This window comes from Hyperolius riggenbachi, chromosome 4 (assembly GCF_040937935.1).
Source record: "Hyperolius riggenbachi isolate aHypRig1 chromosome 4, aHypRig1.pri, whole genome shotgun sequence".
Taxonomy (NCBI): Eukaryota; Metazoa; Chordata; class Amphibia; order Anura; family Hyperoliidae; genus Hyperolius; species Hyperolius riggenbachi.
The window spans coordinates 65,167,629-65,186,089 of NC_090649.1; the positions used below are offsets into that span (position 1 = coordinate 65,167,629).

The 18,461-nt window shown below is 44.2% G+C and overlaps 1 protein-coding gene across 1 annotated transcript in view; it reads left to right on the top strand.

Moving 5' to 3' along the window:
• Positions 1-12,240, top strand: part of LOC137571256 (cytochrome P450 2K1-like) — a 62,270-nt gene extending 50,030 nt beyond the window's left edge. Inside the window, exons 9-10 of the mRNA XM_068280132.1 lie at positions 491-632; positions 11,990-12,240. Coding sequence (XP_068136233.1) covers positions 491-632; positions 11,990-12,171 — 324 coding nt within the window. The 3' untranslated portion in view covers positions 12,172-12,240. The remainder of the gene's footprint in view (positions 1-490; positions 633-11,989) is intronic.
• The last annotated feature ends 6,221 nt before the right edge of the window (positions 12,241-18,461 follow it).

The window sequence follows — 18,461 nt, forward strand, 5'->3', positions numbered from 1 at the left end:
CTACTTACCAAGGTGGTCGTTGGCTACTTTGCAGTTCCTATGGACAGCAGTGTTATTTAGAATAACCTAGATTATGCTCAAGTTGTCATTTTGGATTCTAGTGGATTAGAGCCTCTCAGAGGAGATGGTCATTCTGCCCAACTGGGTTGCATCCCCTTTCCAAAGCGGATTTGAGTTGGGGGAGGGGGGGCTTTGGTGTCTGTCCCCCCTGTTGTGGTTCCCTAGAGATTAACCCCATGGGAGGGTTTTCCTCTCCTAGTTGCTGGAAGAGGGCTCTTCAGGGGTCCAGGCACTCAGTGGACTTCATCTTCTTGTGGGATGGGTTTGTCGTGTGACCAGTCAGAGCTGAGGTGGCATTGCCTATTGATGGATGGGCCCAGAAATGTGATAGAAAAAATGTTTTCTGACTTTGAAATCAGGATAATTTAGAATAATTTATTATGCTATCTGCTATCATATAATTCATAAGCTATTCATTTTTTTTCCACAGGGCACCATGGTTATCCCATTGCTGTCCTCTGTCCTCAGGGATAAAGCTTTCTTTCAAAAGCCAGATGAGTTTTACCCAGAACATTTCCTGGACTCAGAAGGGAATTTCAAGAAGAATGAAGCCTTTATCCCATTCTCACTGGGTAATGTGTGCATGTGTTAGAGGAAGGCGATTGTTGATGCTGATTCGTCTTGTTGAAACATGATCAGTATAAGTGTGCAAAAACCTCAGCGCTACCAGTATTGTTCACTCTTCTCAAAGGACATCCATCCATATATCAGATTAGATTCAATTCAAGCTTGTAGATTCAAGATGGTGTCTTTCCCACACACACTCGTCATTGCATGCACGAGTGGAGCATACAGCAATGAGTGTATTCCAGTGAGAAAGATCCTGCTACCACAAATGGGGGTAAAAGTAGAAAAACATTTCTTAAAATTCTACTCAAGACGAACCCTGGGCACGAAAAGACACTTACCTAAAGGTGACCACACACCTTACAATTTTTTAAATATCTGTTCAATTTAAGAATTGCAATCAATTTTTCTGACTGATTGTAACATTTCAAAAATATGACCAATGTACCACTGCCACACACCTATGTTCAATTTTTTCCTCAATTATGATAAAATGATTGGAAACTCAGAGAAAATTGCTAGGGTGTGTATATTAAAGAGGAACTGTAACGACAAAACGTCCCCTGGGGGTACTCACCTCGGGTGGGGGAAGCCTCAGGATCCTAATGAGGCTTCCCACGCCGTCCTCCGTCCCTCAGGGGTCTCGCTGCAGCCCTCCGTACAGCCGCGACGTAATATTTACCTTCCTGGCTCCTGCGCAGGCGCTCTGACGGCTGTCGGCTCCGAAGTAGGCGGAAATACCCGATCGCCGTCGGGTCCGCTCTACTGTGCAGGCGCAAGTTTCCGGCGCCTGCGCAGTAGAGCGGACCCGACTGAGATCGGGTATTTCCGTCTAGTTCGGATCCGAAAGCAGCCACAGCGCCCCCACTGGAGCCAGCAAAGGTAAATATTGAATCTACAGTCGGGTCTGTCGCCGGCTGTTCGGAGGGCTGCAGCGAGACCCCCGTGGGACAGAGGACGGCGTGGGAAGCCTCATTAGGATTCGGAGGCTTCCCCCACCCGAGGTGAGTACCCCCCAGGGGATGTTTTTGAGGTTACAGAGTCTATTTAATAAATTAAGGATCCAACACACACCATACAATCTTTAGTAGAAATGAAAGAGAAATATCTGGCATTGCGAATCGATTTAAATTGAAAAAAAAACGGGGAATCGTATTTTTCAGTCAAATGAAAAAAAGCTTTTGATTTTTTCGAGAGATACGATCGTTTTTTATCGAATTACTGTAAAATCAGATCATTTTATTGTATCGTGTGTGGCCACCTTAAGAGTAACTTTTGGATCCTATACCATCTTACCATGTCATCCTCCAGTCCCGAGTTGCCAAGCACGGACTCCCCAAAGAATTATGACAAGGACTTCTCGGAATGAACATTGGTGTTCTGCACCTGCCTGTGTACAAGTGGCTCCATGCCACTGAGCAGGAACAGCTGTCCTTGCATGGGTGCAGCAAAGTCATGCTCGTGCAAGAAAAGCAGAGAGGTCACAATGTGCAGGAGGATCCTGAGCAGAAGCTGAGGACCAAAGGACAGCATGGAGGATCCAGAGGCTTGCCTCTTCTTAGGTAAGTATTTGCTTTTATAAATAAGACATGAGAGGCGATCTTGCTTGGTAATATATATCTTATATTGTACACAAAAGTACACAAACATTTTTGAGCCCCTCGCTCTTCCTCAGCACCCCTGAGAAACACCGGAGGAACATCTGAGGAAGAGCAAAAAGCTTAAAAATGTTTGTGTACTGTTGTGTACAATATAAGGTATTTTGCCAAGCAACAGTGCCTCCCTCATCTTATTTGAATAGTTCATAAGCGTGTGGTGTGGTGGACCACAGTGGGCGAGCACCAGCAGCCAAGTAGAGATGGCCCAAACTGTTCGCATGCGAACTTATTTGTGCGAACATCGCAGGTTCGATCGTTCGCGAACTTTATGCGAGTATGACCCACCCCCTATACTACATCATTGGGCTAAACTTTGACCCTGTATATCGCAGTCAACAGACACATGGTAGCCAATCAGGCTGCACTCCCTCCTGGAGGCCCCACCCCTTATATAAGGCAGCAGAGTCGGCCATGTTCTCACTCGGTGTGCTGCAGTCTTAGTGGGAGAAGGGAGAGACATTGGAGAGATAGGGAAAGTGATAGTAAGGAGAGGAGATCTGTTAGCTTGCTCCTTGCTGATATGTGTTGCTGAAAAGCACCCCAAAAAAGCTCTTTTGAGAGCTAATGTTCTTGTGATGTGTGTTTTTTTTGTGTGTGTGGCCAACTGACACTTGTCTTGCATATGCAGCCCTGTCTGTCACAGCTGGCCCTTGCTAATTGCTATACTGTGCCAGGCCCAGCACATTCAGTGCCTACCTTTTCACTGCACCTGTGTGTGTGACAGCAAGCACATTGTATTGATACCAGTCCGTGCATACCTGTTCACTGCACCTGTGTGTGTCACAACTGCACATTGTATTTATATCAGTCCGTGCATACCTTTCACTGCACCTGTGTGACCGCACGCTGTTTTATATACCAGTCACTGCATACCTGTTCACTGCATCTCTGTGACTGCACACTGTTATACAAGCAGTCACTGCATACCTTTCACTGCACCTGTGTGACTGCACATGGTATTATTCAAGTCAGTGCATACCGTTCACTTCATCCCCCCCAATATGGAGAAAACAGGCAGAGGCAGACACAGACTATGGCACACAGCGTTGGGTCAAGGGACCATCTGACCACGGATGCCTGGTCTGCAAAGCACGGTCAGGCCTGCCCGAAGACTAAGTCAGTCCCCACACACAGCATCTCTGCCTGCCTGTCCCCTTACGGCATCTCTGCCTGAAGGCCGCTTGACTGCCTTCTCCGCCACCAACAACAGGGTCAAGGACTCCAGGTGGATTCCTGATTTTTTAAGGCCGCTGCTAGCAACGGCCACTAACAAAAACAATAATTTTTTTCTGGTGCGTGTACATGCCTGCCTAATTTTTCTGGCTGCACTGCGGGTGAAACAACAAAACAAAAGGCATGTACATGTGTCAATTACCCTTCGTGATCATTACCTTGCCGCGGTGAAAGGGCTTGCGTATCACAATGAAGCAATGACCGGCTATAAGAGTGTGTTGGGGGGCACACCTGACCCAAGATAAAAAGAGGCAGAGAAAGGTTTCAGCCCCCCCGAGTGCCATCCCTTCCCCATATGCTGAGTGGTGTGAGCAGCTTACCAGTCAGCATCATCTCCGGGAAGCTCAGAAAATCTCCTCCACTACACACAGTCACAGCATTTACTCTCTGCTGCCCTCTGGTGGTGCCTCTCAGTACTGCATCGCTGGAGGCATCTGAGAGGAGATGCTGTAACTGTGTGAAGTGGAGAAGAAGACTTCCTGGCGACACTGACAGGTAAATTGTACACTAAGCCCTACTGTTGCACATAGACTGAGGGCTACGCGCGCGCCGCCAGGCGACAGGACCTTTATGCAAGTAGAAGGGGAGTCAGCTGATCAGCCGGTCAGCTGACTCCAGTAGTGCTTCGGATTGGCTGAGTGACTGGGACGGCGCTGTGGAGCACTCTGAGTATATATAGGACCTGCCTGTCAGTTGCTCTTTGTCTGCTTTTGCAAATGCTACGTGTTAGCACTCAGACCTTAGTCAGATCCGAAAGTGTGCTAGAACCAGCAGGAGCTGTGGATCCACACTTAGCCAGATTCTGTTGATAGCTTAAAGTACTAATTGAATTGTATTATTTGTTATGACCCACTGCTAGCCTTGACTACTCTTCTATCTTCTGATTCTGTGCTTATGCCTATCTGATCTTGCTGCCAACTCAGCTTATACCTCACTCTGATTCAGTCTTCTGTCTTTGTACCGTATCTGACCGTGTGTTGCCGATCCTGCTTGTCTGACTCTTCTACCCTCACCAGTGAGCTTAGTTCTGGTGAGGGATTCTCAGTTTAGTAATCACCTGCTCCTCAGGTTGATAGCTGCAGTACAGTCTTAATCACCTGCTCCTCAGGTTGATAGCTGCAGTACAGTCTTAATCGCCCGCTCCTCAGGTTGATAGCTGCAGTACAGTCTTAATCACCTGCTCCTCAGGTGACTAGTTACTACGGTACTGTCCTCATCACCTGCTCCTCAGGTGATCAGAAGCTACAGTACAGTCTGGATCTCCTGCCCCTCAGGTGATCACCTGCTGCAGTACAGAATCACCCACTCCACGAGTGATCAGTATACGTTGTCTTACTGTGCATCACCCGCTCCTCGGGTGAACCGATCACTAATTCATCTGTGTCTCCAGCCTGCTGGAGTACTGATTCCAGTGTTCTATAGAGATACCTCCCTCTACCAGCTCCTCTGGGATAGTGGGTATCTCTATCTATATTTACTGTTGTGTTGCACCAAACACTTATCTTACACCTGGGTGTCCTTTGTCTTGCTATACTTGCATTATTGGTGATTCTGCAGATCACCACATAATCAGGTATAACATCTGTATTATTGGTGATACTGCAGATCACCAATAATCAGAAAATGTGTTCTTGCTGACACCGATCGTTACAGAAACCTTGATAAAATACATCAACATAAGTATGTAGTAAACTTCTAATACAGAATGATGGTGTAAGCAACCAGCTTGGAGTAGGTGGCATATGAGAGGTTGGAGGTTAGGTGGGAGTGTATTTAAATCTATTAATAATAGGGCTAAAGTTTGAAATTGGAATCCAGTAAAGACTCAGAATGATGGTGTAAGCAACCAGCTTGGAGTAGGTGGCATATGAGAGGTTGGAGGTTAGGTGGGAGTGTATTTAAATCTATTAATAATAGGGCTAAAGTTTGAAATTGGAATCCAGTAAAGACTGGATTAATGATTCTATTTGTGACCAGAGCTTTCTAATGTATGTGCAGTCCCATAACATATGCAGAAGTAAACCTACGTTGAATTGACTTCGCCAGCATTTAGGGTCAGCGTTAATAGAGAAATGAGCAATCTTACTGGGGGTCAAGTACCATCTGGTGAGAATTTTTTGATGTTGTTCCCAGTGGGAGTTGCATTTAGATAATGATATTAATGATTGAACTGCTTTTTGGACCTGATAACTTGTGATGGTTTGCTTGAGATCAAAGGACCATTTCTGTATATATTTATTTATGAGAGGATGTGGGTTTGGAGATATGGATTGGTACCAAGTTGATATGGCTACTTGTACTGGAAACTTGCTATTCAACATAGTCAGAATCAAGGTTGGCAGTTCTGGAAGAGGTAATACTTTGTGTGTAAATATTAGACGTGTGCTATGAAGGGGCAGAAGAAGGGAGTTAGGAAGATTGTACTTGGTGCATATCGTGGCAGCAGGGAGGAATTGACCTTGTTCAAGTAGTTGGTCTAAATAGAGAATATTTTTATGAATAAGTTTTTTGCAGTCGAGTTGTTTAGAGATTATATTTAACATACTTATTGGTATCCTGGGTCTGGATCTATCTAGTCCATTGGGTGGGTATTTGATGAAGTATTCCCAAGCTTGAAGTAAGGACTGAATGGTTGGGTGGGGAAAAGCAGTATATTTATGGCCGCTGGCAATGGCTAATAGTAAGTCTCTTGGATGACAGTTTAGTACTGAACTTTCCAGCTCAACCCATCTTTTATCTACTGAGTTGTTCCACCAGGCTCTGATGTTTCCTAAGTTAGAAGCATAGTAGTATGATTTAATGCAGGGGAGTCCCATACCCCCTTGCTGTTTATGTAGACTCATGAAAGATTGTGAGACCCTTGGTTTCTTTGCAGACCAAATATAATTAGATATTACACTCTGGAGTTCTCTTCGAAAGCTTAATTTTAGGGTAATCGGAACTGTCCTAAAAATGTACAGATTTTTGGAAGAATGAACATCTTTAGGGCTGCTATTCTCCCTGACCAGGAGAACCTCTGTTTATCAAGAGAGTTACATTCTTTTATTGAGGCTAGTAAGGGCAGGTAGTTCAGAACAAAAAGATCAGAAGACTTTTGTGAAAGTTTGATTCCTAGGTATTTTATTGACTGTTTGACCCACGGCAAGGTACAATTTTCCAAAATTCGTTGTTTGGTATTTGTGGGTATATTGAATCCCAGTAATTCTGATTTATGTTGGTTGAGTTTATAGTATGATACTTTACAGTATGCTTCTAATTCATGCATTATATGGGTGAGAGAAAAAATTGGGTCTGAGAATGCTAGTAATACATCATCTGCAAAAAGGCCTATTAGATGAGTAGTACCTTTAAATTCTATGCCTTTAATAGCATGATTTGTTCTGATTTTCTCGGCTATTGTTTCCATTAAAAGCAAGAATATTATAGGGGATAGGGGGCAGCCCTGCCGTGTGCCGTTTGATATGTGAAATTTTTTAGATAAGTATCCTGCCGCATTTACTTTGGCTGTCGGTCCAGAGTAAAGAGCAAGAATCGCAGATAGGATGAAGCCTTTGAAACCAAATTTTTTTCAGAGTATGCCTTAGAAAGCTCCAATGAACCCTGTCAAAGGCCTTCTCTGCATCCAAGGCTAGGAGCAAAGAAGGCCTTCGATCTAACTCAATTCGTACAATGTTGATCATTTGCCTGGTCGCATCTAGGGCTTGTCTACCAAGAGTAAATCCTACCTGGTCAGGTAGCAGTAGGGAAGGAGTGATTTTCATTAGCCTTACCGCTAACAATTTGGCATGAAGTTTGGTGTCTGCGTTCAGCAGGTAGATGGGTCTGTAATTCGCCGGGTTCTCACAATCTTTGTCGGATTTAGGTATCAGCGAGATAGTCGCTTCTAGATATTCAGGGGGATATGGGAATTTTGAGCAAAAGAGTTGTATAGTTGGGTAAGATTTGGTATTAGCTCTGAGCTGAAATTTTTGTAACATTCATTGTTGAAACCATCCGGGCCCGGGGCTTTGTTGAGTTTTAGTAGTTGGATTGCTTTACTGACTTCAATATCCGTAAATGGTTTATTTAATGTTTGTAAGTTTTCTGGGGAAATTTGTGGAAGGTTTATGGAGTCTAGAAAAGCGTTTATGTCCTGTTCTGAAGGTCTGAAGGTTGGGGGGTGCTGGGGTCATTCTTGAGATTGTAAAGCTGACTATAGAAGTCGCTATAGGCATCAGCGATTTTACAGGGGTGGGTTAAACGTTCTCTCGTATTGGGATGGATTACAGCTGATATTCTACTTTTGGCCAGTTTGGATCTGACTAAATTGGCCATTAATTTCCCTGATTTATTGCCTTGTGCATAATGCGTTAGGTTTAATTTTGGAAAATTAAAATGATAATTCGCGTTAAGTAGATTTTTTAACTGCAGTCTGAGGAAAAATAGCTATCTTGTAATTTGGGGGTTTGTGCTGGATTTGTTAATTTTTTCTTTAAGTTTGATGCTATGTAAAAGGTCAGTGTACACTTTTAGTTTCTCCTTTTTCTGTCTAGATGACAGTTTGATTAAGAGCCCTCGTATGTATGCTTTATGTGCTGCCCAGATTGTTGCAGGTTTAATCCCTGAATCTGAAGTGTTGTTTATTTGGAAGAACTCTGAGATTTCTTTTTTTAATGATGTCTTGGTGTTTAGGATTGAGTAGGACTGAAATATTCACTTTCCATTGTTTGGGAGGTACAGTGTTAGAAATCTGTTTAATATGTACATATATGGGAGCGTGGTCAGACCAGGAAGCTACCCCAATTGCCATGGATTCCGTCAAGATTAAGACATCCCTATCGCTCAGGAAGAGGTCCAGATGAGAATAGGAGCCATGGACTGCTGAAAAATAGGAATAGTCAGTTTCTGAGCTATGAAATGTGCGCCACAAATCATAAAGGTTATTCCAATGTAACAGAGATTGCAGTAGAACATGTTTTTTGGGTGAAGAGGAGGAGTTGTCCAGTTTAGTCACCCTGCATTCAGATCTCCTCCTATTAGAAGGAGGCCCTGTTTCAGCCCGTTCATTTTATTCAAGAGAGACTGAAGGAATCGCTTTTGAGCAGAGTTTGGAGCGTATATATTTACTAATGTGTATAGTTGGTTATTAATACGGCCTACAAAAATAATATATCTTCCTTGAGGATCTAAGGAAGTTGAAATGGGAGAGATAGATAGGTTGCAATGGAAGCCATAGCTACGCCCCTTTTTTTTTTTTTTGGAGAATGTGCTATGGAGGATGGTAGGGAAATTATGGTGTTTACAAAATTTAGTGTCACGCTCTAACAGGTGAGTCTCTTGTGTGAAAATGATATCACAGGCTGAATCAGAGGCCCCCCTCCACAGTATACGGCGTTTAAACACACTATTGAGACCTCTTGCGTTAATTGAGGTTATTTTTAGGGTCATCTTAGCAGTAAAAATGGAGCGCTACCTGTAAAGCAGAAATTACTTAAAAGGGTTATTGCAATAATACATGGTGTATATGCGGAGTGAGCTAATGGGTATAACCAGACAAGGAGTTGATCAGGTCTTGATGGGCAGTCTTGCCAGCGAAACATGGTAAAGGTAAAAACAAAAAGAGTAAAAACTACAAATAGAACATATGGAAACACATGAAGGCAAAAACTATAACCAGCATTATGAGGTAGGATAGTAGTCCAGTATCCTACTGGGTACAATGGGGCAGAGCAAAACAGCATAAGTGTGATAATAAGAAAAATTTGAAAGAGAGCTAACCACTCTAGTGGTAGGGAGAAGGTCATAACTTAAGAGCGAGCTCTCAGCCTTCAGCGTTTCACTGTACGCCAATCCATGCTGACTTTAGAAGCGGGAGATGGGCCTCGTGGTTTTGAATACTCACGTGACACTGAGATGTTGTAAGAGGCAAGGAGTTTAATTCCATCTTGTGGGGAGGAGATCATCAGGCGTTTGTTGTTGATTGTGAAAATGAGCTTGGTGGGGAATCCCCATTTGTACATAATTCCCTTATCTTTCAGGGCTTTTGTGATCGGTTGCAATTCCTTTCTACGTTGAAGAGTATTTTGCAAGAGATCATTGAAGATCAAGATATTTTTAAATGGCTCTGGAAGCGATTCTTGGAGTCGCATATATTGCAGAAGATTGTCCTTAACATGAAAAAATAGAAATCTTGTGATAACGTCTCTGGGTACAGCATCTGGCAAGTGTGAAGGTTTAGCTAAGCGGTGGGCTCTGTCAATTGTGAGATCTAGGCCAGCTACTTCTGGAAGAGCTGCCTTGACTAAATCCTGTAGTAATTTCTTGAGGCTATCTTGAGCAATTCGTTCTGGAATGCCACTGAACTTTAAATTATTACGCCGGCATCTATCTTCCAAGTTCGTAGTTTTTTCTTTCAGCCAGCATATATCATCTGCCTGCTCGTTGGAGACATCAATCATGTTATTGTGTGCAGAGGTCAGTTCAGCTATTTTGTTTTCAGCAAAGTTAACTCTTTCACCTATTCCTATTCAATGTAAATTTACGCGTAACTTACGGTCTTACGCGTAATTATTTACGTGTAAGCAGTTAAGTGGTATCGTAATTACACTCTCTACCGTAATTGCTACGTATGCGTAATTTTACGAACACTTACATGTAATTTTACGCGTAATTACTAACGTAAAAACTCCCCTTTTCTAAGAGTAGCCAATCAGTCAACATCCTAAGCAACCAATAGTATCTTCTCCCGCCCTTCAGTATAAGCGTACGTTTTGATGCATACGAATGATATGTACGCAATAACTGTCACATTGACGGCTATTGCGTACACCTCGTCCGTATGCGTCAAAAAATACGCATTAATGGGTATTACGGCACTACGCATAACATCGTAGTGTAAGCGCCTACATTACGGTATTCTTACGCGTAACTGCGTAAGTTAACGCGTAATTACAGTGATAAACCGTAGTTAATTTCCTACACCGTAACCGTAATTGCGTAATGCGTAATAGCGTAAAATTACGCGTAATGATCCGTAAGCGTACATTTTTTCATTACGACCAGCACTGGATTCAAATGCTGCTGTTGCTGGGGAGATTAGGACCAGGGGGTTTTCTAATGATCAGTGCTGCGTGGGCTCTACAGCCCGCAGCATCGATCAGGATTGTGGCCGGGCGATCAGACTTCCTACCTTTTTTCCCCTCTAGGGGGATGTCCTGCTGGGGGGGTCTGATCGCCGCCGGCTATTACAGAGTAGCGGGGGAAGCTCCTCAAAGCCCCCCTCCACAGCCATTTCCGCCCTCCCTCCGCTTACCTCCCTCTCCCTCTTGCTCTGTAATGCGCAGGAAGGAAGTCCGTCCTGCGCATCCTAGGATAGGCTTTGGCCTATCAGATGCTGGCGATTCCCGGCCAATCAGAGGCCGGGGATCGCCGATCTGCCTTATGGCACTGCTGCGCAGCAGCGCCTTATGATGTAAACAGCGGGGATTTCTTCCCATCGTGTTTACATTTCGACGGCGAGCCGCAATCAGCGGCTCTCCGGCTGTTCATGGAGAGGCCCTCTGTAAACTGGCATGGAAAGGCCGCTCGAGCGGCCATTTCCATGCTATACCACTAACGACCCGCCGACGCCTATCGGCTTTAGGCGGTCGTTAAGTGGTTAGAGAGCCTGTGTGTGTGTTCAGGCTTACCTGATCCTCCTCGTCAGTGCCATCCGTTCTCTGTCTGGCTTTTGCTGGGCTCCTGAGTGTCGGCGAGGTATCGGAGGATGAAGGAGAGTCTGTGGAATGCTCTGTAGGTGGTCCATGCTGCCATGCTGAGGAGTTTGTTTGACGGCTTTGTTGCTGAATGCATTGTGACCTACGCCATCTTGGGAGGAAGGGAGTTGCCGCGTGGTCTTCTCTGTGAAGAAATCAGTAAGTTTTTGTAGACGCTGCACTCCCTTCTTCCTCTTTTTTGTTGCCTCTGCATCCACAGTCATGTCCTCTGGTAGCTCTGACATGTTTGGAGGAGGAAAAGCGCTGATTTGAGTAGCTTATGAGGGCTGATGAGCAGAGAGAAGCTCTCAGGTGTCCGTCCTGGTTTGCGCGGTGGCCACGCGCCCCCAGTAGTGCTGACTTCTGATCGCAACGCCGCTACAGCAAGATCTGCAATAGTATTCATATTCTTGCTTTGCTGCTGTAACTAAGTGTGCTGAAAACATGAACACCTTCACCTTGTATTTCTGATTGAAGTCAATAAATTCCTTAACTGCTTTCGAGCATCCATGGTCTGCATCGATCTGCTAAAAAGCTGTGTGCATGTCCAGGCTGATGAGAGACTAATTGAGGTTACTGATTGGTGGTGCCCGAGGTAACTTAATGTACCAACCAAAAATTACAGTTTTGTTTGATTCATGCTTTCAGTAAAGCTTTCTTCTTGAAATAAATAAATACATTAAGACAAGAAACAATATGTTTCCTTAGTAAATTAATCAATGTCTGTGTTCTCTCTAGGGAAGAGAGGTTGTATTGGAGAGAATCTGGGAAAGATGAAGCTCTTCCTGTTTTTCACATTGCTTCTCCAGACGTTCACCTTCAATGCCCCTCCCGGTGCTGAACTGGATCTGACCCCAGCTCTAGGGTTCACAAATGCCCCCTTACCTTATGAGATCTGTGCCATACCTCGTCTTTTTTAAAAAATATTGTCACAAATTTTTTTGGGTTCTCTCTCCTACATTTTTATAAACTGGAAGAGCTGGTTCTTCTGGGCTGAGCTCTGGCTTATGCTCTCTGTGAATGCTATTGCTTTACTCTAGTCTCTATGACCAAGATACTTACTGGATTTTTGTGAATACAAGACACACTTTTTCTTCCCCAAAACTTGGGGAAGAAAAAGGGGGTGCATCTTATAGTCAAAGGATTTGGTTAAATGTTGTGCAAAGTGTGCAGGGAAACACTTATCTGATCCTGCCACTGTGCTCTGGTCCTGCTGATAGACTTGCTCCTCTTCTCCTCATGTACACTGAGGCTGCCTCCCGCTATACAGTTCTGGCTGGGTCCTCCGTTCCTTTTGTCCTCCACACTTCCTTATTACTAGTCCTGTGTGCATGTGCGACTGGTGTTACATTAACAGGACAAACAAAAGTTTGCTTTCTTAAAACAGAAAGAATTTGCGATAATTCAGGTTGAAGTGAGCTTGAGATGTCTCCCAGTGCATCACTGCTGAATATATGCAAATTAACCATTGTACCCTTAGAAGCTAAACACACCTCCGGAACTGCTGGAATGCAAGGATGTGTCAGCTTGTTAATTTGTACAGAGCCATAATAATCCAACATGCATACAGACTGTTTCGGATTGTTTGATCCTCATCAGTGCATGGCATGGATTAATTTGGCTCTATGCAGTAGGGCTTGTAACACCGAGAGGTACAGACTAACCAGCAAGCTCATGGTGACCCAGAACTCATTGGAGTGTGTAAGGGACTACAAGGGACAAGTAATATGGAAGTACCGGGGACACGCGGAACGGAGAACCTGGAGCTGTATAAAGCAGGTGTACTGCTATATCCACAGCTGCAGGAGGAGAAGAGGAATGCATCTATCATCGGGGGAGAGGAGCGCAACAGCAGGATCACAGAGTAATCAGGTGTTAGTGCAATACAGTGCAATGTAGTTTAGTGCAGTGTAGTGTAGCTTACCTAGTGGGGGCAGCAGGGTTTAGTGTAGTGTAGGTGGGGCAGCAGGGGCTAGTGTTGTGTGTAGTATAGTGTAGTGTAGTGCAGTGTAACTGTTGGGGGCAGCAGGGGTTAGTGTAGTGTAGCTTAGCTGGTGGTGGCAGCAGGGTTTAGAGTAGTGTGTAGTGAAGGGGGGGGCAGCAGGGGCTAGTGTTGTGTGTAGTATTGTGAAGTGTAGTGCAGTGTAACTGTTGGGGGCAGCAGGGGTTAGTGTATTGTAGCTTAACTGGTGGGTGTTATAATTTAAGTAGGCCTCAGTTATTTGGCCTGAGTTTTATGTAAAAGGCTTGTCCGCAGAGTATGCCTTTAAAATAAATAGAGTTTCTTGTGATGCAGGCAGAAGCATCTCGGTGTCTGCGTGTAGCAGATGATGCACGCAGATACCGAGAAAATGTTCCTGAAAGGCCACAGGCCTACACTGACCTCAACATGTACACCACAAGAACAGTAAACATAGACCATGTTTTCTAAATACCAAATTCTAGTAAGTAAAGCAAAAGCATCATTAAATATTAATTGAGTAGGTGGGTATTATGACACCACGAGGGGGCTCAGCCAATAGTCGGGTCTGGGGGATGGCGAAGATGAGGTCACATTTAACTCTTTCCTAGTCGGTATTAAAGAGGCGGACGAGCTGAAAGAGCGCTCTCTGATTCCTGCTCTGCTTCCTACTTCATGCTACCTAGATGCTGACTGGGACCTCTAAGTATTTCCATTGTATATGTAATCTGATCTAATGTATGCTGTACATAGGTAGTCTAGAGTAACGTAGTCTAGAAAGAAGATAACTGACTAATATTCAGGAGGAAGGTTAGTCAAGAGCTGTAATGCCAAGACCTTAAACATGCGGATCTACTTTGCCAGGATATGATGAACTATATCTGTATATTTGTGTAGTGAATAAACTCCTTAAATACTGAAGAAGCCTGAGAAAAGTCTATCTCTTGCTTGCTGTGAATATATTCAGCAGTGATGCCTTGGGAGACATCTCAAACTCACTCCAACCTGAATTATCGCAAATACTTTCTGTTTTAAGAAAGCAAACTTTAGTTTTTCTTAACATCTTAGTAAGGGGGCTTTTAGGACCATTGTAGTCCCTTACACACTCCAATGAGTTCTGGGTCACCATGAGCTTGCTGGTTAGTCTGTCTCCCTCTGCTTGTTGTGTTGAGAGTCAAGTTATCTCACAGTCTGTGAGATGCAACTGTAAGAAGCTGCTGGTGCCGGATCTAAAGGTAATTATAACAGTTTATAACAGTGGGGGCAGGAGGGGTTAGTGTAGTGTAGCTTAGAGTATCTAAGAGACTGCTTGGGGGGGGGGGGGGTCCACAAGACTGCCTTGCACTATAGATGTACAAGGTTTAGTATATTTTTCCCTGATTTTTGTCCTCTAAACCTAGGTGGGTCTTATAGTCCAGAGTGTCTTAAAGCCCAAAAAATACTTTATGTGGCCAAGCATGCAGCAAAAATAAAAGTTGGGCTCCTTTCTGCATCAGTATTTGAAAATGCATGCAGGTTTTGCATACTTTGATCTTGTTTCCATTTTTACCTTTGTTAGACCTTAGTCCACACGCTCAGAGATAACCTTCCTATGTTAGACCATGGGCTTAATTAAGGATCATTTTGGATTTCCCAGTTAACAAAACTTTACACACCTTACTGCAATAGACACCATACACCAAGCTGCTTTGCTCTGTATTTGAGGGATAAGTCTACAAGTTTACTTGGGGATCTTTCTATACCTTAAAGGACTACTGTAGGGGGGAAAAGAGTTGACCTTACCCGGGGCTTCTAATGGTCCCCTGCAGATGTCCTTTGGCCGTGCGGCCACTCGCCGATGCTCCGGTCCCTGTCTCTTGTTCACTTCCGGAATTTGCGACTTTAAAGTCAGAAAACCACTGCGCCTGTGCAGCCGTGTCCCAGCTCCCGCTGACGTCACCAGGAGCGTACTACGCAGGCGCAGACCATAATAGGCTTGTGCAATACACTCCTGGTTACGTCAGCAGGAGCGAGTGTGCGGCACAGTGGTTTTCTGACTTTAAAGTCGCAAATTCTGAAAGTGAACCGGAGGCGAGACCGGAGCATCAGTGAGTGGCTGCGCGGGCACATAACGTCATCGGGGGACCATTAGAAGCCCCATGTAAGTTCAACTCTTTTTCCCCGACCCCTACAGTACACCTTTAAAAGAAACCTAAAATGATTTGCAACATTTTAAGTCTTTTTTAACCACCCTGGCGTTCTATTAAATCTGCCAGGGTGGCTGCGCAGCAGTTTTTTTGAATTTTTTTTTTAAATCATGGTTGGTTGAGCTGGTTAACCTCCCTGTCACAAGGGGGGGTATAAACCTCGGGGGCTCAGGTCAGGAGGTTAAAAAAATGTTGATAGTTGAGGCATTTTTCCTGATGATTAGACAAGGAAGGCCTTTTCATTATAAATACAGTGTACAGAGAAAAAGCACACATTAAAAATAAACAAAAAAAAATTATTTCAATATTTCAAAACAAAATATCTTTGCCATACGTTGTATCTGCAACATCATTTAAATGTTAAAATAAAGGAGATAAATAGATTAATAAAATAGGAAGTATTTTTACAGTGGCATTGTTTATTTTCAAACTGTAATTGGTGAAAAAAGTGAACCCCAAGTGTGAGGCCGTCTCTTGTTGCTATCTACTGTATGCAGTATCTGTGTCATCAACAGAGTCTCCCCTTGTATATGTATTGTACGTCCTCAAATTTACTTGGCAATCCAGCTCTGACTCAGGCTGTTGTTGTTGGGAATTTTGGTGGGGGGGGATATTGTGAATATTGTATTTTCTGTTGCATGCACTGTACACTATTCTCACTTCCTGACGAAGCCCTTTGGAGTGAAACATGTTGAAGTCTGTGTCACTGTATAAATGTGCACCCTTTATGTGATTCTCTCAGTTTTTGTGTGAGCATCTGACATTGAGCAGTGCTATTCAGCATTTGTGTGGACAGACAGCTACTGTCCCTTGAATATATCTGCTCATTTGGCTGTGTTACGATTTCCTAGCTCCACCTGTGTGCAAGAAGATAGCTACACCCCTCCCTAGGCACATATATAAAGAAAGGTGGGGGTTCAGCAAGGACCCGAGCACACTCGTGGGATACCAGTATCTCCTACATGACCAATGTGGAGAGGTATTTTAACTAATGTATATACATATATTGCTAATCTGTTAGTTTCTGTGTTATATAGGGCCGTCCATTATACCCGATGCAGCATTACCTTTCCCCTGGTACATTATTTGGAATCGTTTGCATTTTAGTACCAGGAATAGAAAGTGAATGAACAACAGCTCAAACCAACCTTTGGCATATTGCTGGATTCCTACAGTAAACAGGCACAAGAGGTTGTTGGAGATTCTGTGTCTCAGGATTAGACATACATAAAATGTGGTGGTGCTTGCATACACAGGACATAATCTGGTGTTGTCACTATATCACTACAGCCTGGTTCCAGCAAGGGATCTGTGGCCTTCGGGAGTCAGTGTGGATGGGTGCATGGCTCTCCACATGGGCTTGACATCTCTTCAAACCTGTGTGCTCACACGGATGGACTTCCTCTGGCATTGCTGGGTGATGGGGACACTCGGCGTATGTTGACTCGTTAAGAGCCAACCACTAGAAGCAGATCAGACATTCCGTTGGTTGGCTGTGGTTGTGAGGCGGTTGCTAGTATTTAAGCCAGGGTGGCACACTTGTTAGTTGCCTGTAATAACAATAAGTCATTAGAGCTAGCTGCTGGGAAATCCTTGCTAAGCGTCTATACTTGCCTCTTTCTGTCCCCCTTTGTTCCTCCTTCTGCCCCCCTTTGTGCCTCCTTCTGCCCCACTTTGTGCCTCCTTCTATCCCCTTGTACTACCTCGTTTCCACTCTTCCTTCTTCTGTCCCCCTTTGTGCCACCTCTGACCCCCTGTGCCTCCTTCTGTCTCAATGTGCCTCCTGTCCCCCTGTGCCTTTGTCTGTCCCGCTTTTTTGCCTCCTTCTGTCATTTGGACGCACAAGGTGCTCAGTGCCCATTTACTGACTTGATCTTAGTGCTATGCGCATGGCACTGGCATACAAGGAGGATATATGTATATGAACACTGGATGTGAGATCCTCACAGGATATCTTCAGCTGTAACATGTCTGTTGGATAACCCGAGTATATATGATGTGCTGCTTGTTAAACTGGGCACCTATTTCATGCCAATAGTTAAAATATTGGTATGTAGTATTACCGATATCTGACAGTGGGCTCACCTATTCTAACACTAACCCTCCCTCCTAATGCCTAACACTAACCATCCCATGTTATGTCTTAAAGAGAATCTGTATTGTTAAAATCGCACAAAAGTAAACATACCAGTGCGTTAGGGGACATCTCCTATTACCCTCTGTGACAATTTCGCTGTTCCCCGCCGCATTAAAAGTGGATAAAAACAGTTTTTAAAAGTTTGTTTATAAACAAACAAAATGGCCACCAAAACAGGAAGTAGGTTGATGTACAGTATGTCCACACATAGAAAATACATCCATACACAAGCAGGCTGTATACAGCCTTCCTTTTTAATCTCAAGAGATCATTTGTGTGTTTCTTTCCCCCTGCAGCTATCTTCCACTGAAGTGTCAGGCTGTTTCTTCCTGCAGAGTGCAGACAGCACTGCCTGTATGTAATTCCTCAGTATGTGAAAGCCCAGCCAGCTCAGAGGAGGATTTATCCAGCTTGTAAAAGATAATAGAGCAGAGAGAAGCTGCACTAATCTAAATAACACACAGGCAGTGTGCAGAGAGGGGCCTGGTGGGGGGAGATGCATCACAGAACCACAACACTGAAGAACTTGGCAGCCTTCCAGACACAGGCCGACAAGTCTGACAAGAGAAAGATAAGTTCATTTATTACAGAGATGGTGATAGTAGAACGTGCTGCAGTAAGCCAGAGGACATTAGAATAGATTTTGGAACTTGTAGGATGGAAGAAAACCGGATGAAATTTTTGTTACGGAGTCTCTTTAAAGGGAACCTTAACTCATGGCTCCCGCTGCCAGCTAGTTATGTTTTTGCCGACTGGGAGTCGGCCGGCCGCCGTGCGTACCTTTTTACGCATTCCCGCTGGTGCAGAAAGCTATCGCGGACATTAACAAGTACATTTTTACACGTTACGGGTGCAATGCGTAAAAATGTACGCATGATACCTATAACGCGTAAAAATGTACTTGTTAATGTCCGTGATAGCTTTCTG